Genomic DNA, 24,359 nt, shown 5'->3' with positions numbered 1-24,359 from the left:
AGTAAAGACCTTCTGTCAAAAGGCAAATTTCCTCTTTCTTTCGCTTGAAGGGTTGGCAATAGCTTTTGCTGCACCTCTCATACAGAGGAAGGTTTTGATTATTAATAACTTGGTAGCCTCAGCCATGTGGCATAAATTGATGGGTCTTGAACCCCTTCCTGAACTTTAATTTAGTATTCAGAAAGAGCTGCTAAATTTTTTTCTGGAATGAAAGACATTGGCTGAGCCAGTGTGTGCTCTATTTACCTGTTTCTGAAGGAGGACAAAGACTTGTCGATATTTGCAGTCAAAGAAATTTTTTCCGGATGCAAGCTTTGCAAAAAATGTTGTATTATCCGGCAGACTTGTCCTGGAGGCCACTTTCCTATGTCTTCTTACAACAAGAAGGAAACCTAAATATTGACAAGGCACTTTTTTAATGAACAATAGGTAGCTGTCAACTTCCGGCCTTTTGCCTTCCTATAGCAAGAGCTTGGAATCTGCTCGTGTTGACTGAAGATCTGCAAATATCCTTTGGGCTCTAGAATACCCAGTCCTGGAACTCAACATCACACAGCCCATAAGAGTGCATTTATTATTAATGAACTCTAAAATAATCCAGGTGCGTCACCTAATAGATATGGAAAGGCACTGCTGGTACAGTACTAAGAAGATGGTAGCGGTGTTGAGACTTCACTCACCGAGGCAGACTAACCAGCTGCTGCAAAGGATCCATGTCACCCTCCCAACTGAAGCAAAATCTCTTATTGGGAATTTCCTCACTAGCAGAGATTCACCTGAGTCCAGTGAAGGCACATCACCGGGAACTACTGAGCAGAACTACAGACACACCCTGGAGGAACCGACTTGGAGGATCAGAGACACTGGAGCCATCTTGGTGGAACTTGGTCTATAGACCACCATTGAACAAAAGAACTGGCAACTTTCAATGGCATGTGCTGCATGGCATCATGACTGTTAATTCCTATGTCTCACTGCTTGATCCTTCAGTCACGGGCAAGGGCAGTCAAGGGCATTTCCTTCAGCCACTGAAAATGCCCTTTCATGCCTCTCTCATAGAGAGAGTGAGAGACCGTTTTCCCGTTTTCATTTCTGTTCTAGATTTCGCCGTCTTTTAAATGTTCTTACCTCTGTTTTTGGTATTCTTAACTTGCCTTTTAATGATTGTGTATTTATTTATAGTGTTAATGAAAATAAAAATCATCAAAATGAATGTCAGATTGGTAATTTCCTCACTGGACAGGCCAAGCTGGCCATTTATAAATCCAGAAAAGAGAAAGTGAAGTCAAATAAACAACATGACATAATTAGAATATTTCATGGACTTGTAAAAGCCAGTGTGTATTTGGAATATAAATTCCACACAATGATTGCAAATGTGAATTCTTTTGAGGTAAAATGGTGTATCATGAGGCAATTTGTAAACTTGAAGATTATGAATTGATTTTTCTTATTTGACATATAAATTAAGTAGATAGATAGATAGATAGATATATTAGTATTGTTTTCTTTTTGGGGTGAGTTGGGGGTTTCATTGTTTGCTTTACTTTCAATATTGTAAATGATTTGTTGAGCATCAATTAATAAAATTCAATTCAAAATTAAGAAGAAAAAAAAAAAAAATTCTTTCTTTTTTCCCTACCTACGAACTTACAATTTCACTATCTGTAAGTAGCCATTTTATTGAGAAGTTTCAGAATCAACTGGGGTTGCAACTAACAACTACTCTGCTAATTGACTGTTTGGTGTATTACTACCTTGATTAACTGGAGGTTTTAAAGCATGCAACATTAGTACAGAAGTGGAAGTATTTTATTCAAAAATTAAATGTTTATTCCTCATACAATCTGCATCAATCCCTGCATGTAGGCCCTCAAACCTGCAGGGAACAACTTGGGGGTTGGTGGCAGAATTGGCACTCCAGCCACCATAAAAAAACCTCACACTGTTCCACTCCATCTGAACTAGTGTGGTGCTGAGGTGTCACCCATTGGTTGCATGGCTGTACTCGGGTCCTAATCTGGATCCTGAGTTGGTTTGTCATGTGGTGGGTGCAGCAATGCGCTGTATCAGCGCGTGCTCCTAACCTCCTCCTCCTTGTACAATACAATAACAATAGCACAAGTATAGCACTCTAAAATTATACTTGCCAAAAATGCATGCAACAAGTTTTGTTTTTAATTATAAGGTTTAGTAGTACACTTTCAAAGATTTTGTTAGCAAAACTGGACATCAAGGGTTTAGAACATAAACAAACATTGCCTGAAGTGTATGGTTTGACTTGAGTGTCATGCACTTCTTTACAAAATACCTGCCCATCACTGTCATCAAAATAAATATTCTGCAGAGTAACTTTTGCATATTGTTGATGACTAAGATTCGGAACCACTGGAAAAAGATTTTGAGCTGACAGAAGAAAGTGACATTGACAATGTTGCTGGCTTATCCTCAAATGTGAATAATAGAGGGTCCACAATTACTTCACTGTGTTTTCTTTTTAGGTGCACCCACACAGATATCTTAGCAGGTGTGAAGATGAAATGACCGCACACTTTTAAATTATTTGATCCTATACTGTGTTTAAATCTTTTACAGCATTTCAAATTTGTATTATAATTGGTGTATGTAATAAGGCAATTTGCCAACTGTTTTCATCACTGATTATTATTAATGAATTTAATTAAGTGTTGCAGCCCTGATTTAATAAAAAAACAGTAATATTCCTAGACAACTGGGATGAGAAGCAAGACTGCAAAAAAAAAAAAAATATACTCTTATATAGTAATTTATACTTCATAAGCCATTTGATTCATCCTTGTTGTAGCAAGCAACCTATACTTCAAATGAAGGTTGATGTGACCTCTTTTAAGCAACAATATGTAGAATGCTGTATAAATACATACAAGGTATACAAGGTGTTGGTACTGACTGGTGACTGAGACATACTGATGTGCTAACATCATCCTTGCAAACTGAAGAGAAGCTGCTGAGAGCTTTGTGTTCTGAGGTGTGACAGTTAATTAAAAAATACATTTTGCTCCTAAGACTTTGTTTTGGTTGCTGCTAAGGAGCCGTGAGGGAACTTTTAAAGTTTTTTCCCTATAGAAGGAGTTTTTTCTTTTTTTGCTTTTATGTCACCAGCATAGGAGCAAAAGCAGCTGAGTATTAGGGGGAGCATTTAGATCAGTTACTTGTACTTGTTATTAGTTTCCAAAGTAGTGTTGGTGAGGCAGGGCAGTGAGGAGCTATAGCTGACACCAGAATCTCTGTAAGTAAATAATCAAAGTTGTAGTGGCAAATATTTAACCGTAACAGAAATGATGATTCCCTAGTGGGGAAGAAAAGCCAATGCTTTACTACAAAGCAGTAAAGAGAAGGGATCTGTGGTACGTAGGCAGGGGACTAGTATTAAGGCACCGATCAGGCAAAATCTCTTGTAGGATCAGATAAGACAGAAAGAAATTAACTAGCAGTTGCAGCCTGCTTGTGCTCCCCAAACCCAACACAGACACACACAAGTTCCAGCATAACATAGGCTTTTATTCTGCTGTTGGAAATGTTTCCCAAATTACTTCCTACCTGCACAGTACAGTACAGTACAGTACAAAGCACAATAAGCACAGGTTATAAAGCACAAAGCTTTTCTTTTCCTTCTTCTTTCTCATTCCTTCCTTGACTCTCTCTCCTTCCACCCCCACTCCTCGTCCAGCAAGCTTCGTCACCTTCCTCCCGACTCTGGCACTTTGAATGAAGTGGGGCGGTCCCTTTTGTGCTGCACCTGGGAGCATTCCATGTGGCCCATTAGCATCATCAGGAAGTAATCCTGGGTGTGGCAGAAGCCTGAATAAATAAGGCTCGCCAATTCCTGCAGCACCCCCTAGAAGCACCTCTGGAGTCCAACAGGGCTGAACCCACAAACTCCAAGTCCCAGTGCCCTGTGGGAATCCAGGGTATTGTAGCAACCCAAGGGGGCTGCCACCTAGCAGTCTGAGGGAGTAATGACCTGTGCCTATTTTCTCCCTCGGTCTTTCCATTATTATGGCGTCCTGCCCAGGTAAGGGCCCTGACCGCCCACCACACAGTGGATATTTAATACGCAAGCTTTTCTTAATAAGAAGGATAAATTATGCAAAAAAATGTACTAGACTGAACAGTTTTTAGCTAGCAGGAAAGCAGAGCAGCTGTGACGGTGAAAGCATAAGGATTCATTAATATAAAGGAATACAAACAGTGCGAGTGAAACTATTAAGTAAGGAGTAAGAGGGGCACACACTTTGGAGAACTGACAGAAAAAGGTAAAGTTAACCTTGTAGAAGGACAAACAGCAGGCAGTCGAGGGGGAGAATATTACAGGAACTTAAGGGGTAAAAAAACTATAGCAGTTCTTAATCTAATTCTTTGGCTTACATTTTTTAGTTTTACAAATTAAGTTAAATCATTTGATTTTAATAAAAAAAAAGTTGAGCAATTTTAATAATACAAATTGTAATAATGAGGCCAGTGCAACGCAAGTCTTGGTGGATGTTGAACTTTTTAGAGGATGGCTTAGAGGCACCAGTCTTCTATGAGAGCGACATCTGCAAGAGATACCAGCTGATCTTGCACCTCAAGCTCAGGGTCACTGAACTGGAGGAGGAGTTGGATTGCCTGTGCTGTAGTAGAGAATTGGAAGACCTGCCCCAGATGTCCTTTAGGGAGATAGAGTGCAACCTAAAGACCAGACAGATAGAGATAGGTGGGTCACAGTCACAAGGTGCAAGTTAAAGGGTACTAACTGTTTGGGGGCATCAACATCAGAATTGGAAGTGTCAAACCATTTTTCAGGTCTGTGGGGAGCTGGATGGTATCTCTGAAGATACTTAGGTGGTACGCAGGCATGAGGAGTTCCAATGCGCCACCTGAAAACCAGCTCCCAGAAAGACAGAAGTAATGATAGTTGGGAACTGAGTCATTACAGGTACTGAAGAACAGGTCTGCTCTAGAGACAGAGAATCTTGCACAATTTGTTGCTTTCTAGGTGCACAGGTGGAAAACCTCCCTGGAAGGACGGATAGGGTTTCGGCCAGAGCAGGGGTGGATACAGCTGTCATGTTCCATGTTAGAACAAATGACATATATAATGGTAAGAATGTGAGCTCTGCAATCTAAATTTAAAGAGTTGGGTACAAGGCTGAAAATCAGAACTGACAAGGTAGTCTTCTCTGAAATTCTGTCCATGCCACATGACAGTCCAGGTAAGACTGAGGAGATTAGAAGGCTTAATGTGTGGTTCTATTCTTGGTGTAGGGAGGTAGGAAATAAGTTCCAATGCCTCATTAACCTCTTTTGGAACAGATGGAACCTGTTCTGCCTTGACGAATTACATCTGAAGCAGAGGAGCACCAATGAGTTGGGGAAGTGTATCTGTGGGTTAGTCGAGGACTGGGTAAACTATGGAATGCTTGGGGTTTTATGGAGTTTAGGACAAGCCAGGTTTACAAATGTACCTGAAGTAAGAAACAACAGTGTAAAAGTAAAAATGCATAAGTAAAGTAAATTCTAACCGAAAGTTTAAATACAAAAGTAAAAGAAGTAACACATTAAAAACAGCTTGCCTTAATGCTAGAAGTATCAAAAATAAAACAAGTGAGGTGGAATTGTATGTTGTAGAGGATAATTATATTACAGCAATAACAGAAACCAGGCTAAACAAAAAAGATGGGGATGGGCATAACATACAGCTATACACATTGTTAGGAAGAACAGAAAAGGGTAGGGTTGCTGTTTATTTCAAACAGAACTTAAACGTGAGTCCTTTTCAATTGAACAATGAGCTCCATCTTAGTGAGGACATCTGGCTTCACCTAGAAAGCATTAAGGAAAGAGGCTTTATTTTAGAACTGTGTTACAGACTGCCCAATGCACACAATAATTTCAATGCACTTTTTAGTAATATTTAAAAGGCATGTTTACAGGGGGATATTATAGTCATGGAGGACTTTAACTACCAGGCTGTTTGGAGACAGGGTGGTGCATTTGCTTCGCCATGGGTATTTCGGCAGTGGTGCTGAGCGCAGATGTTTCCGATGTGATCAGATTGGCCACCTCGCCAGAGAATGTCACCTCTCCCCTGCTCAGTACATGGAAGTCAGCTTAGCCGAGGTGTGTTGCTCCCAAGTTCCTTCTACTTCACTAAAAAATTACAGCTTAAAGGTCTCAGTGACATTAGTGGACCGCGAGATCCCTATCTTGTTGGACTCAGGTAGTGACCTTTGTGATGTCAGACGTGACTGCGGTACTTCCCCTTCCAGCACTGAGACTGTGAACATATGCTGTGTACATGGAGATGTTAAAGACTATGAGACAGTGCTGCTTCCTTTGAAATATAAGGACTGGATCTTTAAAGTTTGGACGGCCATTTCGGATTCCTCCCCATGGCCCTTGCTGATCGGCAGGAAGAACACCGTTTTTCCTAGGGTCTTGGTCGAATTTGGGGCGCTGGCCCTAGAGCCCCTTGTCACCATGAACAAGGGGGAGGAGCTGGTGACTGTTGGAGAAGGCCTCGAGACCCGCTTGGACATTGAACCTGAACAGTTGCATAAAGTGTGCAGGAGCTTCAACCTGCAGCTAAAGTCACTTCAGTACACATGAACTTTGTCAGCTTGCCTGTTTTGAGGCAATGGAACTAGGAATTACAGGGGATTCTCTGATGACAAGAGAGAGATAGATAGATAGATAGATAGATAGATAGATAGATAGATAGATAGATAGATAGATAGATAGATAGATAGATAGATAGATAGATAGATAGATAGATAGATAGATAGATAGATAGATAGATAGATAGATAGATAGATAGATAGATAGATAGATAGATAGATAGATAGATAGATAGATAGATAGATAGATAGATAGATAGATAGATAGATAGATAGATAGATAGATAGATAGATAGATAGATAGATAGATAGATAGATAGATAGATAGATAGATAGATAGATAGATAGATAGATAGATAGATAGATAGATAGATAGATAGATAGATAGATAGATAGATAGATAGATAGATACTTTATTAATCCCAATGGGAAATTCACAACAGATAACAGCAGACACTTCAAATGCAGGTGAATCTTTTCTGCTTGGTATCTTGTTGAGCAAACAGACACCTCAATATCCAGTGCCCTGACATGCAAAAGGAGGTACTCCCCCTCACAGGCTTTGGCACTGCTGCAAGAAATAAGTGATTGTAACTTAGACAGTGGTGAAAAACCTATTTTTGATATCAAAGACGACAAAGAGACAGACACAGAGTTGCACTCAGACAAGGACGAGGGTTCTACATTGGAGAAAGAGAACAGTGAATATGTCAAATACATGTCCTTCAACAGGACATCAGGGTCTACAGCACATGCCAAGTTATCATTCAAAGTTACTTTTGTCATTATGTGTTTTGACATTCTTTATATAGAAACCTTTTAAATGTTATTTATAGAAAAATATTTTGAATGCTGTTTACTTGTGTACTTTTTTTTTTACCTTATTTTCCTACAGTGTAAAGTCACAAGTAGACTGCAGAACATCTGGTTTTCAACAACATAGGCTGTTGACTATCAGCGACTGCACAGTCTACTTAAAGGCTGCAGAACAGATTCCAGTTGGAGCCTGTCTCTCTATGAGCTGATGGAATTTAAATTTATCCTTTTCACAATAGCAGCAACGACTCCAGTTGGTGCTGTGGTTGATGCCTCCTGGTCTGAGCTATTTGTTGCACTGTCAATCAAAGATACAATGCCCTGTAACCGCTTTCAAACTATTATGGGGCATTTGCACTTTGACAAAAACGACACCTGTGCAGAAAGTGTGTAAATTGTACGACGAAAAAAGAAATGTTAAGAATGTTTTCATGCATATGTGTGTTTCACATTCAAGCAGTCATATTGGATATAATAAATACATTTCTGTTGAGTAGCAGTTTGTGTATGTTTGTTAGTTGCAGAAGGTAACGCTAAACTTTAGGTCTGTGTGCCAGTTTACGTCACAGAAGAACATTTATCAAAAAAAGCAAAAAAACTCACATTCAAGTTGTTTTACTTGATAGAATAAATACACACATTTGCTTTGAGTCTACAAGACCTAACATTTCTTGTTTCGTCAGACATTTACACGGATCGTTGTAGACACGGAACACACATGAAATTATATATTGTTATTTGAAATACATACATTACTAATATATTTCCTTACAACTCTTTGCCATATAAAATCTTCAAATCACACTTGAGCTCGAAGTCAGAGGATTCAAGTTGGCAGTGCTAAGTAGACAGTCTAAGGGGAGGTTCATACCTCACGCTCAGAACAAGTACATGCACACATCATGGCCGCCATGCATTCCCCGAGCCCATCATCAGAAATTAACACAGCGCATGAGAGAGTTAAAAGAAGAAAAAAAAATTCGGGGGTAGGGGTGTTCGTAATGTGATCAAGAACACAGGGACACAACTGGAAACATTTTAAGAGTAAATTTTGCACAAACATTCCTTAAACAGACAACAACAGACACATGGAATAAAGTACCAAAGTACCGTAGAATGGTAGATAGCAGGACTTTAGGGACTTTCCAAACTAGATTTGATGTTATTTTGGAAGAATTGAGTGGATAGGACTTGCGAGCACTGTTAAGACTGAATGGCCCATTCTAGACTAGATTGTTCTAATGTTAAAAGGTGCTATAGACTATTGACATTAATGTCAGTCATTTTATTTATAAATAATACGGCATTCTTAAGAATGACAATATTCTGCTTGGCACAATGACATTGAAAAATTTTGTCAGCCTTATTTCATACTATGGGTTTATACTAAATATAGTTACTAAAATACTTTACACATCAACATACCAAGAAAACCTCTACTTGGTTGTCAATAGAGCCTTTAAAAGAGTAACTCCTGCTGCAGTGGTAAATTAAATGGGACACCATCTGCAAAACTACATTTTGTTTCCTCCTGTATGTTACTTGAAATAAAAATACTGCAAACTTAAGAACACGTAAAGGAATGGGACAGCAGTGCAGCATTTTTCAGCTCTTAAAGTGCAGTGCAGCTAATTAGCTCTTGAAAAAGCACCTCAACATATACTTTAAAAATTACATGTTTTTACTGGTTCAATCTACAAGCATATTGGTGGCCAGCAAAAAGGCCAATTTGATAACAATGTGTGCTTTTCCTCCAAAGTCCACCCTTCCAGAAATTTACAAATCAACATAAATGCATAAGCAGATATTTTCACAGATGAACATTTTTAAATGTTCAACTATTTCATTTCATGTACAGATTAATTTCACTTGAAGATGGTTCATTATCATTGCTTTATTTTACCATACGCAAAACTAGGCTAAGTGCGAATTTCAGGGGCCTCATGTATAAATGGTGCGTACGTACAGAAATGTTGCTTAAGAACGTTTCCACGTTCAAATCGTGATGTATAAAACCTACACTTGGCGTAAAGCCACGCACTTTTCCACGGTACCTCATACCCTGTCGTACGTAAGTTCTCCGTTAGGTTTTGCAGACTGGCGGCACCCAGCATCAAAGCAGTGCTACTGTTCCTGTGTGGTTACCCTTTCTTAGATCCACATCGGTGGCTCAAGTGCTCCTTGTAGAACTGTTCGTACTTGCAAGTTACCGTGAGGTAATTGTACTTATGATACAGTTATAATATTGCACAACCTGAGCCACTTTATAAAGCGCGTATTTACATATGATGACAATATCATTTTTAAGATGAAATGCAGCAAAATATGTTGATTATATTATACAGATAAAACTTTAACTACACGGTGCCGCAGCGCTAGCGAGCTTGAGCTTCGTTCATGGTTTGTTCCTGCCTTGCGCTGTTTTCATGCTGTGGCTGGCGCGACACTGGAAGGATAGATGGATAGAATAATTAAATATTACGAAGATATTTCGATGTTCTTTAAAAGTTTTGAAGAATCGGCGTTCTAAGCTTACAGATGGCTTAACGTCTATTACAGAGCTGATTGTGTGGCGATTGGGTATTTGGAGAAAGAAAAGTAAGGACAGGAACTGGGGGTTAGTACGTTTGAAAAATACAGTACTTCTGTAATAAAGCATTTCATTGAAGGTCGCGCATGGCGCAGCAAGCATCTTGCTGTAAGACATGAACAATCACTGCGCCACCGTGTTCCCATGTTTAATAACATGCTTTAACTCATATCATCATGAAAATGATATCACGTATACTTCTCAGTATTTTAATTACTCAGAGAGCTGTAATATTACGAACATAATGGATTCTGTGTCCTGTCGGAGTAAGAGGACATAGTGATTCAGGCACATAGAGCACATATAAGATCATATACAAAAACAAAGCATTTAACGTGCTTCTTTAGTTACGATGGGATTTGAGAAACTAGTAAATTAAACGATTTTAAGATGAAGTTTATGATGTTCTACTTTAATGACAAAATAAACTACGCGATTAAAGTGGAAATTTTGAGATTAAAGTTGATATTTCGTGCTTTTTTCACACTGTGTGCCTTTTTTTCACTGTACCCTAACAAGCTTTCATATGACACTCAGACGTTGGGCTACGAGTCGCCTTTTCACGCCGACTTTGATATGTGACAACTTTTTTATTTCGGGCACTGTGCGACTTTGTGAACTTGAGCTTTCGAGTTTCTCCGACACGCTATGTCACTCGATCAACTTCCTTTTGTTGCTTATATAACTGCTTAAACCAACAAATAGTACGTTTTTCTTTGCCTCCATTTGGTATTCACTGAAATTCTTCTATTTTTCCTCGTACTTTTGCCATTACCTTTTCACAGAATGCTGGGCTTAAGGGCTATTTATATTGATTTGCATATTCAAAGAGGCGTAATTCTGGGAGGAGTTGGGGCGGAACAACAAGCGCATGCACGTGCGTTTATTTCCACGCTGAGCGGTATTTATGTAGTGGAAGAACGCGGAAGTTGGCGAATGCACAGATTCCTGCATCTGGATTTTTTCTGTGCGTAAGCACATTTCGGCATTTGTGCTTACGTCATGTTATAGTGTGAATTCTACGCACAGCGTTATGCATGAGGCCCCAGGTCTTAAAAAACAGTCTTGAAACAACAGAAGGAGTGACATATCTTAGAAACTACAAAATAAGTAAGAAGGTAAATTTGAGTTGTAGAACATGACAGGTGTAATCACTGTATGTATAAGGTAACACTATCAAACTGGATAGTAGCACCATTCATGTTATTAAATCCTCACAAAAAATGTGCATGATCTTACCTGATTATGAACAAAAAATTTAAATAAAAAGAATCATCCATGACCAGATTGTAAAATTGTTTTTTGGATGGATTTTAAGGTCTTGCTGTGCTGCCTAGTTAAGCTATGTCAAAGCCTTTTTCAAATGTTCCTTTCATCATACATAAGTACTGGGACAATGACTTAATCCTTACTTTAACAAAACAAAACAAAAAAATAATTTTTCAGGTCCACCTGGGAAGGAGGTATTAGAGCAGAAATTTTTACAGATAGACCCTTTCCCGATGCTAACCTTTTAGTTCAACTTTTATAATATCTAAGGAGGACAAAGAACTTATGTTAACCCAGGTCCATGGTGGTATTTCTGTATAAAGAAAAATTATTTATAGTTTTATCAGGTCAATAAGAGTATACAAGAGTGAAAGAATTTAATTATTACATACCTTTGTAAATTTCAGGCTTCTCTTCTGCTTTAGCTCTGTTTGCCAGCTCAAGAAAATCTTCTACTAAGTCCAAGGAAATCAATGACTGACTGAACACAAGCCTATAATAAAGAAACAATTAAAAATGGTCTTTCTTCTATTAGGAAAGATTATTTACTGATTATTAAGAACATAGCATTTTTTCATAAAAACTCACCTAAATAATAGATAAGGCTTAGAAAAAATTTTTTTTTTAAATATGATGCATGCTTTTAAAGTGATCTCTAAATATGGGTTTTTTGTATATTAATATACAAATAAAAATACACTCATTCATTCAGTTTCTTAACCTGTTCTTTCCAATTTAAAGTCGTGGTAGTCTATCCCAGGCAGCATTCAGCACAAAACAGAAAACAGCCGTGCCAGAATCATCATTGGTGGCCACATGCAATTTTTCAAAAACTCCAGTCCATTATCCACTAACAAATTTTTTAGTAAAATTAAAGGAATACTCCACCCAAAAATTACATTTTTTTCAAGTTATTACTTAGTCATCACTACAAACCAGTGGGCTAATAAAAACTTTTTATCTCATGTTTTCATGGAGAACAGAGACAACGTTTCTAATAGAACGAGAGCATAGGGTGCCCTATGCTGGAAAAATAGCAAGCAATATCAAAACCATCCATGAAAAAAAATCTCAAATTGTTTCATAATCCAGTTGTCAAGTCATTCAGTTGTATGCCTGCAATGTGCAAAATGCAGGCACTTTTTGCTACAATATTGGTCCATAAATATCACTAGAAAGTGAAAGTAATCAACAAACAGGAAGCCCATTAAGATGGGATTGTGCTTTTGAACTGAAGACAAAACTCTTAACGAATAACTGGTGGCAGAGGTATGTCTTCAATTGAAAATTGTATTCACATGCGAACCTATTGTACTGATATGGTGTCAGTTCACTGAACAGCATGGAAATGCACACATCCATATTCAATGAAAGTGGAAGAATTTTGAATTGCTGGTCAATCTAACCAGCAAGCTGATGAAAACATTTAACACTAGAATCCCTGACACCTACAAAAAAAAACTCGTAATCTCGGGCCACCTTAAATTCCTTTGCAAAATTCTCAGCGCTCAAGTCTCTTTATCTGGCAGTGAGGTGCCTGGAATTGTATAGGGTAAATAATATATTGTTATTTGGAATACTTACTTTTCATATGTATTCCATGTCTACAACGATTTGTGTAAGTGTAGAATGAAAGGAAATGCGAGGCAAGAAATGCTGAACGCATACCTAAAGCAGAAACTTTTACCATGTTATACTAACAATGACATGAAGTGTATCATGTGTGAAGACTTTAGACCAAATATTAAATAAACAAGTACACTTTTATTCAAGAATATAACCAAAGAAAAAGATTTACATGTTGCTATCAATGAGTTAAAAACCGAAGCTCAAACGTCAACTGACAGGAAGTTGATATGTATTCCTGAATGGTGTAGAGGTAAGAACTGCTGCCTTATAACCCAAAGCTTCCCCGTTCGAAGCATTTTGAGTAGTGAGCCGCTATTATTATTACTATAATATAATAAAAACATACATTTGATTTGAGTCTGTAACACCTGGTGTAAATTTTGGCTACTTGTAAAAGTTGGTGCTTGTTTTTTTATTATTCAGTTTTATTCTGTCAGTGACGTTCACGTGGTACAATGAATTTGCATCTCCCTCTCTGAGTTGATGGCATTTATCTCCATTCTTTTCACAAGAGCAGCGATGACCACAGCTGGCGCTGTAATTGATGCCTGACTATTTGTTGTACCAGCAATCAAAGATATGATGTCCCGTGACTGCTATCAGACTACCATGCGGCATTTGCGCTTTGACAAAAAAGACACCTGTGCAGAGCGTGTGAAAAACAACAGGTTTGCTGCAATCTTGGACATTTGGTAACATTTTGTTGAGAACTGTGTTTTAAGTTACAACTCAGGGCAAAGACTTTCCGAGTCTGTGGTCATAAAGCTTATGGAGCTATTTCTGGACAAAGGCAGAACCGTAACAAAAGACGGCTTCTTCACAGCGATTTAGCTGGCTAAAAGACTGCTGCACCGTGACAGTACTCTGCTTGCACCATAAGTAAAATGTGACTTCCAATTACAGCTAAAGTCACTTCAGTACAAGAGCAATTTGCCATGCTAGTGTTTAGATCTGACAATGCCATGCTGCCCAAAAAGAAGAAGTCTTTGATTTCAGTCTGGAACAGCCGGTGTAAAGTTTTGCTGCCTGTAAAAGATATCACTGAAGGGATAAAAGCAGACACAAATGCGGGTGAATCATGTCTTCTTGGTATCTTGTTGTCACTGGAATTTTTTGTTGTTCAGTTTTATTCTTGAATAAAAGCACACTTGTTTTGTTATACCTTTGCGAAAGTGTTTATTTTATATTCCAGTAACCACTTGAATGAGATCGAATCGGTCTCTGCCTTTTTCGCGCACGCACGCACACACACATTCATACATGAAAACATCACTGTTTGAAAACGCTATGCCATTTGAACATGTTTTTTTTTCCTGATCTTGCCTGTACTGCATTTTCAGTATCATGCACCATAACGTGCCATTCTTTGGAGAAAATATCTGAGTGCAGGTTTTTATTAATTATGAAATATTTGCACTTTACCAACAATGAAGACTTTGATGAGATTACCTATCCAGCACCCACACTGAACAAAATTTGGGAGATATACCAGGCCATTGTAGCAACCAATGCACCTTCCTGAACAAAAAAGAAAATGCGCTTAAAGATCTTTCTACTCGAGCTGGAAAGAGGCTACCAGGAAAGGAAGAAAGCATTGAATTCTCCAAACCATAACAACCTTTCTTTAAATCCAAAAACTATAAATTGTAACTTAATAGTCAGGATAAAGCCAGCTATGGTATAGGTATAACACTAACTGCAAAGCAGAAACTTTTGGAAAGGATTAGTCTTCAGCTGTTATAAATTTATTCCTAAATCAATTAAGAAAGTTTACTGTAGGATCTCATATGCACACTTACACGAGGGAGTTGTCATCCCAATGTAGATTAACTATTAGCAAATGGATGCCACAGTGATGCCAACAGAAGCCAAACAACTAGCTAAATGACTTGTCCATCTTGACCACAGAAAATGAAAGATCAGAACTAATAAGTACCAACTAAGTCAACATGGGTTTTTGTTTGGTATTGTCCTTTTTTTTTGTATCTTTCTCTCACGATCAGATACAGGAGCTATGTTTCACGTTGGAGAGTACTTACCATCTGCTTGGCCAGAGATACCTTGCCAAAAAAACAAAAATACTGTATATCAAGAGGACCCTGAATATGAAATTTATCAATATAAATACTTTTCAATACAAATGATTACATTTTTTTAAATGGTTTTTAAAGTTTGTCCTGTTTCACTACTACACAGGTGGAGCCACTGGGGACAGCTTGTATTTGTATAAATCCAACTTCTATTGACATTATGTTATAAAAATTACTGCTACATGCGCGTTTGGCTGATTTTTTTTAAAATTAAGGCCATCGCCACGTCCAGCCTACAAGAACAAAAGTGAAAGTACTTCTTAAAGCAGACTTTTGCCAATTTATGAACCTTGCTCAAAAAATGCATAGATCTCTTCATATTTCTGTTGTCCTGGTTGAGTGGGATGGAATTTAAAATCCTCACACACACTATATGAATTTGCTGCCTCAGGATGGGCTCTTACTAATGTTTTATTTTTTAAATATTATTTAATTAATTACCGGCTTTACCAATGGCAACACTTATAACTATATTTAACTGACTAATGTCAATCGATTCTTCTTCCCACAGTCTACACATCTTCTACATAAACCACACAATTAAAACTAAATGCATACATGACAGATTATGTCAACTATGTGCATGCTAAATCTCTTTGTACCTACCATTAAAGACAAAAGCACATGTAAGTGCAATGCTACCAGCAGCAAGTAGATAGTATCATTGCAATATAATGCTGTTGTAATTGTGATATAATACACTTTTTTGTGAAGCAGAATAATTGTAAACACTAGCAAATTTTTTTATCTAATAGTAGAGGGGACAAAATTAAAAACATACACTTTATCTCCAACTTCTTCAGCCATACGAAGAATTTCAAACAGCAATACAACTTTCCCAGAGTGTTCTAGCACTTCAGAGTCTGCCTCAGTAACAAACTCTTTGTGCCAGTCAGGAGAAGGACTTCCCGGTGCTGAGCTTGCAGAAGATTTATTTCCTATAAAAGAAGGAAAACAATAACCATTATTTCAAAAGAAAACATTTTCCGCTTCTAATTTCTAGAGGTAAACTGGCTACCATTTTTGTAAAACAATGATCTGTTCTTAATCTGGCTGTATTTAAAATTAAGTGCTCTGTCTTACCTCTAGCTTTCTAAATGAAGCCTAAATCGATGATGTATTTATATAATATACAAATTTTAAGGTTTCTAAACTATTTTGGGACTCCCCCCCAACGAGATGACATGCCGTGTCTGTGTAAGGCAGCATATCCATTGTCATAGCTGATCGCAGTCATACTATAAACGACATCGTCGATGGATGATGCAGGGAACTTTATAAATGCAGGGAACCATATTACTTGGCCACTAACCTGCTTGATTGCTGTGTCTGTGTATAGGAGAGTTGTAAATCCCGCTACAACAAGTAATTCAAGCTGAATAAAGCTGGTTTTGAAACTTAGCCTTGTGTTTTGGGGTGCAAGACAGGGACTTGCATGTCACAACATTACCAGGTAAAAGTCACACTATGTTTGCAGCTATTTTAGGGACAATGTAAGGAACTGTCTAAGGACATTCCACCATATGCAAGTTTCCTCATTACGTGATGATAACCCTTCTGTAACAATGGAGTCCACGACTCCACTAAATAGCATTCTTCCTTTGAAAGTATAGCAAATTAGTAGGATTCCCAACATCAAATTTGACACCATTTTTTTTTAATCATACATTGCCTCCTCTCTTTGGTATAGTTAATATAGCATATCTTCTCAAACAGAGGTGTAAATTTATGACAATATTCTCCTTAATTACAATGCTGTTCAACTGTTATAAGCAACAAGGAATCACTCCTGATGGCAAAACAAATCCTCAATATAAGCAACTGAAATGCTGGCAAGTTACATAATTTACTGAGTTGTGCGCATGGCTAAGCACTTACTGAAGTCATCATATGGGCGAACTTCAATATAGATTGTTAACTCTTGATCAAGTACTTCCTTCATAAATGTTAGTTTCAAGGAATATGTAATATAATTAGTCACAACCAACAACTAACAAACAATAATAGTACATCAACTGATGCAGGATTTTACTTTACTCGAGTAAGGCTTTAGGAATTTATTTTTTTTTTTTTTTAAATATGTGCTATTGTAAAATGCTATTAAAACCATGCAATTTATGTTTTCTACTAAACAGTTGCAAGCCGTTGTTACATTCTATTATCATAGTTATTTTTGAATATGATTTATTGTTACAATAATACTTAATAAAAATGAAATAAAAAAATTCAAAGTTTAAGAAAAATGGTAATACTGTTACGTACTGTTTTGCATTTACACACAAGGCCTTGAAAATGAATTAGGTTTCTTCTTAATTTCCTCACTTATTGCAAATATTTGACACTGAATGTTATCAAGTCTTCAACCAAAACTGAATCAAGTACATTTCCTAAGTGGATTGTTAAAACAGCTGAATCTACTAAGAGGAAAAAAATACACAGATGTGAGTAAATCTGCTGTCACGTACAAGTGACTGGGAGACAACCTCATGGCTCATTTGACAGTCATCAACCTACAAATCAGGGGTTGGCGCTGTCATCTAATGCCTCTTTTCTAACTTCCTCTGCAGTACAAATGATTTGCCGACTGCTATCCGCTGACATCACTTGCAGTCTCTGGTCTACAGAACCCACACCCTTTTCCTCTTCGCTACCTTTAAAACTGCCATCTTGAAGCAGTCAATTTAATGGCCCTCTGAAAAAGACCTGTATTGTCCTAATCTAGATTTTTTCAACATCATAAAATACAGGGATCACTTTGGTGTTCAAAACCTTTGTGATCTTTACTGCCTATTATTTTGCAGTGCCATAGTTAACAGGATCATCTACCAAAGATGACAGAACAGGTACACATGACTGCGATAGTGGCAACCATCATCACAGAGATCCAATCCTTACATGTCCAAGTCAGGGAATAGCAAACTCTACTTGCCAAGGACGATCCACGTAATCAGATTTTGGGCTATACAAGAAAGGAACTGTTGTTGTAATCTTTGAAAGAACAGCAACCAGGTACCACTGGAACATGTGACATGGGCACACATACTGGTGCCGTTAATGATGGGAGAGGCTCGGTGGGCTTATTATGACCTCAATGAGCAGGTCGCTGGTGACTATGACAAATTAAAATTAGTAATTCTACAGTGGCAATTCGACCCTGAGCAGCTGGCACGCTCTCAAGAATGCAAGTTATTGGGAAAAATAGGGTGCTGGTTGAAACCAGATCTCAACGATGGCAAAAAGGTAGTGTGTGATTACTTGGTTACTGCCTTCCACTACAGGCTTTGCGAGCAGGTTTGGAGGCAGACCTAGAAAAATATGGACACATTCCTAGAGATCCTTAAGTATCACCTATTGGTTCTGCAATCTGAGCACTAAGAATGGCCTGTTGATCCCAATAATATCCAGATGGGAGGTTACCAAAGCTGAAACTACCTGCCACACCACAGATCTGGCAGCCTGCCTCAAGGAGACATCACCACCACCTCCTCTCCGTTGTTACAAGTGTAGAGAATTGGGATATACCATTTGAAAATGATCCCATCTCAACAAGTCAATGAACTGCAGCTGGGTGTGTGGACAGAGGTATTGTACTGGTGTGGTGGTTATAACTGGGTTTACAATTGTGTGAGTGATCACTTGCCTAAACCTGTTTTATCAAGGTCCTGTCATACTTTGTTATATTGAGAAGCTGAACACAAGGGGAGTTCTGATCACTGGTGTTAATTTTCAAATTCTTATCAGTGGAGGTTTGTGAACTTTATAACCCCCACCTCTTGGGTGTCCATCTAGTCAACAAAAAGATGCCAGAGCAAATTAACCTATGATTTTATTGGTCAGGAATTAATAAGGTGGTTTGCAGTTTTGTAGTTCCTGCCTGGAGGAGTGTCGATTGTGGCAAATTCCTAGGAAAGGCTGCACTCCTCTTATTCCTCTCACTGATGTCCCCCTCAACAGAACTGGCACTGACATCACTGGTCACCTCAAGCCCTCTAGCAGAGGACATAAATAAATTCTAGTAATCATGGATTAAGCTACCTGATATACTGATACTATTCCCCTAACACAAGCCAATTCCAATAATATTGCATGGGAACTGGTAGGGGTTTCATGCATACTGGCATCCCAAAGGAAGTCCTTATGGACCAAGGGATGCATTTTACCTTGGAGACGTTCATGGAAGTGGCAATGTTATTTGAAGTCAAGCACTTAAAAACCTCCGTGCATCATCCTCAGCAGAGTGGTTTAATCAAATGCTCAAACAAATTCTGCATAAAGTGGTCAGCGAGGATGGGAGGACCTGGGATAATAGGCTCCCCCTAGTCCTAACTGCATACCGGGAAGTTGCCCAAACCTCAACGAATTTCTCTCCTTTTCAATTATTATATGAACTACGATCCCGGGTGGTTATTGGATATCCTTAAAGAAGGACGGGAACGTGAGGCACTGCCTTCCACCAATATTCTTGAATATATCGCACAATTATGCAATTGGCAAAATTAAGCCTATTCTCAAAGAAAATATAGAACAAGTGTTAGCGTTTGTTTAGCTGTTACGAATTTGGGGAGGACTGCTTAAGGGTTGTTTATAGTTTTGTTTGATTGATTTATAATATATATTCTTGTTTGTTTAAATAATTATTTGTTTGGGTGTTTATTTCCTTTTATAAATTCATAAGGAACATCTCCAGCTGAGGGGATCAAATTGGGGCTAAGGTTCTGTCTGGTTCCGTTCCTGATAATATTAGTTTTTCCTAAGAGTAGGAGATTTCCGTGTGTGCCGAGCTCCTCATCCTACTTTAAGAGGAACTCGCTACAAGGCTATGTGATAAAAGGGGTTTGTGGCTCTGTTCATTTTTAAATAAAATACAGAACTTGCAAACGCAGGTGCATGTGAAATTGTGCACACGCGGCTTTGAGGTTGATTGAGGCGCTTGGCTGATCATGCAGAAACAAGCAAGTCAGTCAGTCAAATGCTTCTTTACCACCTTGGCATTGGTAATTGCAACACCTGCTCCCGACCATAGCTTAAAAGGGAGCCTGGGCAAGACACAAGGGGAAAAGAACAAAATGAACAGAGACAAAGATGGAAAGGAGGTTAATGGAGAAGAAGGTGGAGGCAGGATCTTGAGGAGCATGTGCTGTTAAGAGGGGAGGCAGGTGGTTGGGGAGGAACCCTAGAGACAGCAGATTTTGGCTGAGAGGAGGCAATTCCTTTAAGTGATACACAGGAATAGGAACAGTCCATTGTGTGGTGTCTCCCGCAGACATTGAAAGACAAGTGCACAGGTGGCGCAGTGGTAGTGCTGCTGCTTTGCAGTAAGGACACTGTGGAAGATTGTGGGTTCGCTTCCTGGTTCCTCCCTGTGTGGATAGTGCTTTGAGTACTGAGAAAAGCGCTATATAAATGTAATGAATTATTATTATTATTATTATTAAGTGGCAAGGGACATGTGTACGACTCAGCGTGGCACCCCCAAGGACACTAAAGGACTGGCAATAGGGGTCCAAGTTAGGTTTAATGGATGACTTCACCAGTCAGCGGGCATTTCCTCTCACCCTAAGGCCTGTATGGGATAAGCAGACTAGGCACCAGGTTTTAGAATGATGTATTAGGGTTCATGATTTTAAAGAAGGAAGACACTGCCTGAGTGTTTTAACTTCATTTTATGTAATATTTATTATTGTTCATTTATTTGATTTTTAACCATCACAAACTTTGTTTTTATGGATTATTTATTTCACCTTTGGAACTACACTTTACATCTTTGTGTTTTATTTTATTTTTTTGGAATAATGTGCTCTTTTGCCAAGTTTATCCTCAGTTATGACTACTGATGGCTACCACGTTTAAGCTGCAAAATGATAAGGAGTCATACCGGACCATCACAGGCTGCAAAATAACAAAATGTGAACAAAGTAAAGAGGTCTGAATATTTTCTGAAGGCTCTGTATCTGCTGCACTGCTCATAAAAACACATATATTTAAACAACTTCAATGTACATAAAAAATAATTCTGTGGCACACAGCGTCTTAATTATATGTATTTTCAAGGAAAATGTTAGCATACATTTTCAATTAAAAAAAAAATTCCAGAATCATGCTGCTGCTCAACATAAACTGCTTCATTATTAGAGAGAATAATATTTTTCTTTGTAAACAGTTTTAGCAATACCATATATTTCATGGTATATGTATGTAAATGGAAAGGACTACACAGTCAGCAGAGAGTAGCATCAGTAGTTGGCACAGAATCCTATAATCTTTTGTGAGCTTCTTCACACACATTAGTGGAACTCCATGTATTTCTCCTTTAGTTGTGAGTTCACCTTCAAAACTGACACTACATCCGCACTTTCTTAGTGGCTGCTGCCTTGAAAATCTCTCATGTTTCCATTCCTGGAGTACTTTGTGTGGCAGTTTCTGTCTCGTTTCTGGTGACTGCACCAAACAGGATTTTTCTGGGCAAGAAGCATGTTTTCCAGGAAAAGTAGTGTGAAGATATTGTCAGTGGTGATACTTCTCCCTTTGCCTGTAAAAGGCTTAACAAGTTACATCAAAGTCTCAAAGCACACAGAAATGCCAGGGAACATTGTCTACCTCCATACAGATAATACTATTTAGCATATATTTGCTGTTTACATCACTGGCTATCTAAAATTTAATGCCAGACTTATAGGGTTTGAAATAAAAAGTTTGGAAATAAAACAATATTGGCATTTCCAGGACAGCTATTTTAGAATAACTCAAGAAAGAACCAGAGCATGATAAACACAGTTATGAAATAATTACAAATTTAAAAACACAACAACTATTGGTGTGGTAAACAGCACTTCTAGTGTTAAGAAAACATTGATGATGCCTCAATTATATCCCATAGGAACAGGACCTGGCTTAAAGAGTGAAAACCTTGGATAGACTGAGGACACACAGTTGAGGTGAACTCTCATAACCTGGGGTAGTACTTTTCCTGGAGACTGCTTCTAGAAATAGGATGGAGACTACTTTGTCCAACTAAACGTATGACCTTCAACAAAGACAAAGCAACAGAGAGTAAAATTAAATGGCTTTAGTCAGTGGCAATTCTGCAACTACTGGCCACGCTAACTCCTCTTAATAGAAAAGGAAAAGACTTTAGTTATACTGAATTAGAAAACCACATTAGTGGTAAATATTCTGAACACAGCTGTTTAATTTCTGACAAAGTTTGAAGGACACTTGACTAATGAAGCTCTCTGTGTAGTGAAATCTCTTTTGAAAGTGTGAATGTGCATGGGTGGGAGAGTTGGGTGGTCTTAAACTGCCTGGGCTGAACAGGAGTTCCTTATAAGATTTGAACTAGCTAACTTTATTCATTTGTCTAAGGGGTTAAACTAAAAAGTAATGCAATTCTGGTTGGGTACAAACCAGAGACAGAATTATATTTGTTTAAGAAAATGGTAAGGATTAAACATTTGCTTGTATTAATGTACAATAAATTAATGTCTCACTCTGCTCTTTTATGAATTTGTTTTCAACTAAGAACTGAAAATGGCCATGCTATCAGACATTGTGCATTAGTATTAACAATATCAATAATGAAAGGTAAGTACAATGAAGATATAATGCATAAAGTTATTCTCAGTTAAGTCATTTTATCAGTACTGACACATAAATCTTACCTTCTTCTTCTTTTGGAGGGTCAGGTTGTTTATTTCTCTCAGTATCCATCTTATCTGCACCACCACGTGAACGGGAATTCCATACTTTGATCACTTCTAGATCATTATCACTACCATTATCATCATTAGAGCTGGAGGACTTTTGTTTCTTACACTTCTTTTTCTTCTTGCTGAAAAAAAACCACAGTTTCATCTTTTCACATATTTAAATAAATGTTATTAATCTGCCCTCTGTGTTATTTGTTATGAAAACTATGCATCTACTGACAATAAATTCAGTGAAGAGCTTCAAACAGTAAATCAAACCAGCACAAGATGTGGCATTGTTATTTGTACACTCTTCAGATGTTAATAAATTGCACTGCAAACTGCAATAAATGCTAAAGCCATACGAAAAATTATTAGGACAAAAGAAAAAAACGTATTCAAAGCAAAATTATTCAAAATATTTAACAAATAAGACTGGACGACTTCTTACAAGATCATTGGTTTAATTGATTTTTAGGTTTAGACAGGAGATATTCTGAAATTTGCATACATCTAAAAATATTTAAAACAGAAGAAAAATACATTAATAAGCATACATTTCTTAATAGAAATATACATGTATGCATGTTCAGTTACTGTTTCATAATTTCTGGCTAGTGGAACATTCCTTAGTTTGTTATAGCAAAAATAAACATTAGTTCTCATGCTTATTGTTTGTATTTTTAAATGCAATTTTCATAGGAAGGCAAGTCAAGTTTATTTTTTATACTTGCAATTTCCTCCATCAGTTTCAATGCTTTTATTTATTCATTATCTTACTCCCTACCATCAGCCCCTTAAGTGACAGCTCTTTCTCACTTTAAATTCATGTCAACAAACGTATGTCACAGGAATATCATCCAAATTTTCCTATTAGCATTTATTTGATAACTTCAAATCAATTTTGTTTTTATTTTTAAAGCTATACATTCATTAGGAAATCTCTGTGTTACCCTTCATTACAATGATGGGTAATGATAAGCAATGCCTATTTGTCTATAATTTTTTTTGTTTGTTGTTGTTTTCTGTAGCTTTACTTCTTTTTTTGGAAAAGCATTTTTTACTGTTGATTTTCTTGTCATTTTATATGGGTAGACACTTCCTGAAAGCTAATAATTGAGAATGTTTAATTCGCCACAAGTGATGTATGTTTGTTAACACTTTATTCTTGCATTCTTCTTAAATACCAATGTCATTTTTTGGTGATGTGAACACTGAAAAAATATGAATGACACACTCCACTTTTAATTATTCAGAGAGCCACAAACCAATACAATATTTGAACTTGTCCCCTCTGCACTGAAAACACCCAAGTGTATAATCTTAAGTATTACAGCTTCAAAGTTGTTTATCAATTATAATATGCTACAGAGATGTGTGTTGTTTATTCAAAACCTTGTATGGATTTTAAAGTTCACTGTCAAGAATGGAGAACAGAACATCATTTACTGAGCAAATTATTTGGAGCACCTGTTTACCTGCTTATCCATGCAAATATATAAATAGCAAATTATATGGCAGCAGCGCAATAAATAAAATCATGCAGACAAGAGTCAAAAGCATCACTTAAAACTCACATAAAACACCAGACTGGGGTAAAAATGTGATTTCAACTGTGGCATGGTTGTTGGTACCAGAAGGC

At 37.6% G+C, this 24,359-nt stretch overlaps 1 protein-coding gene across 3 annotated transcripts in view; it reads right to left on the bottom strand.

Annotated features, from left to right (window-relative positions):
* Positions 1 to 24,359, bottom strand: part of atrx (ATRX chromatin remodeler) — a 387,366-nt gene that overhangs the window by 44,019 nt on the left and 318,988 nt on the right. For all 3 annotated transcript variants that reach the window (XM_051934359.1, XM_051934358.1, XM_051934360.1), the window contains 3 exons: positions 22,691 to 22,860; positions 15,814 to 15,970; positions 11,706 to 11,806 (listed from right to left, as the gene is read on the bottom strand). In XM_051934359.1, the coding sequence (XP_051790319.1) occupies positions 11,706 to 11,806; positions 15,814 to 15,970; positions 22,691 to 22,860 (428 nt within the window). The remainder of the gene's footprint in view (positions 1 to 11,705; positions 11,807 to 15,813; positions 15,971 to 22,690; positions 22,861 to 24,359) is intronic.

Source organism: Erpetoichthys calabaricus, chromosome 12 (assembly GCF_900747795.2).
Source record: "Erpetoichthys calabaricus chromosome 12, fErpCal1.3, whole genome shotgun sequence".
NCBI classification, from domain to species: Eukaryota; Metazoa; Chordata; class Cladistia; order Polypteriformes; family Polypteridae; genus Erpetoichthys; species Erpetoichthys calabaricus.
The sequence above is the reverse complement of the archived record's forward strand: the minus strand, read 5'-3'. Positions and strand labels throughout refer to the sequence as shown.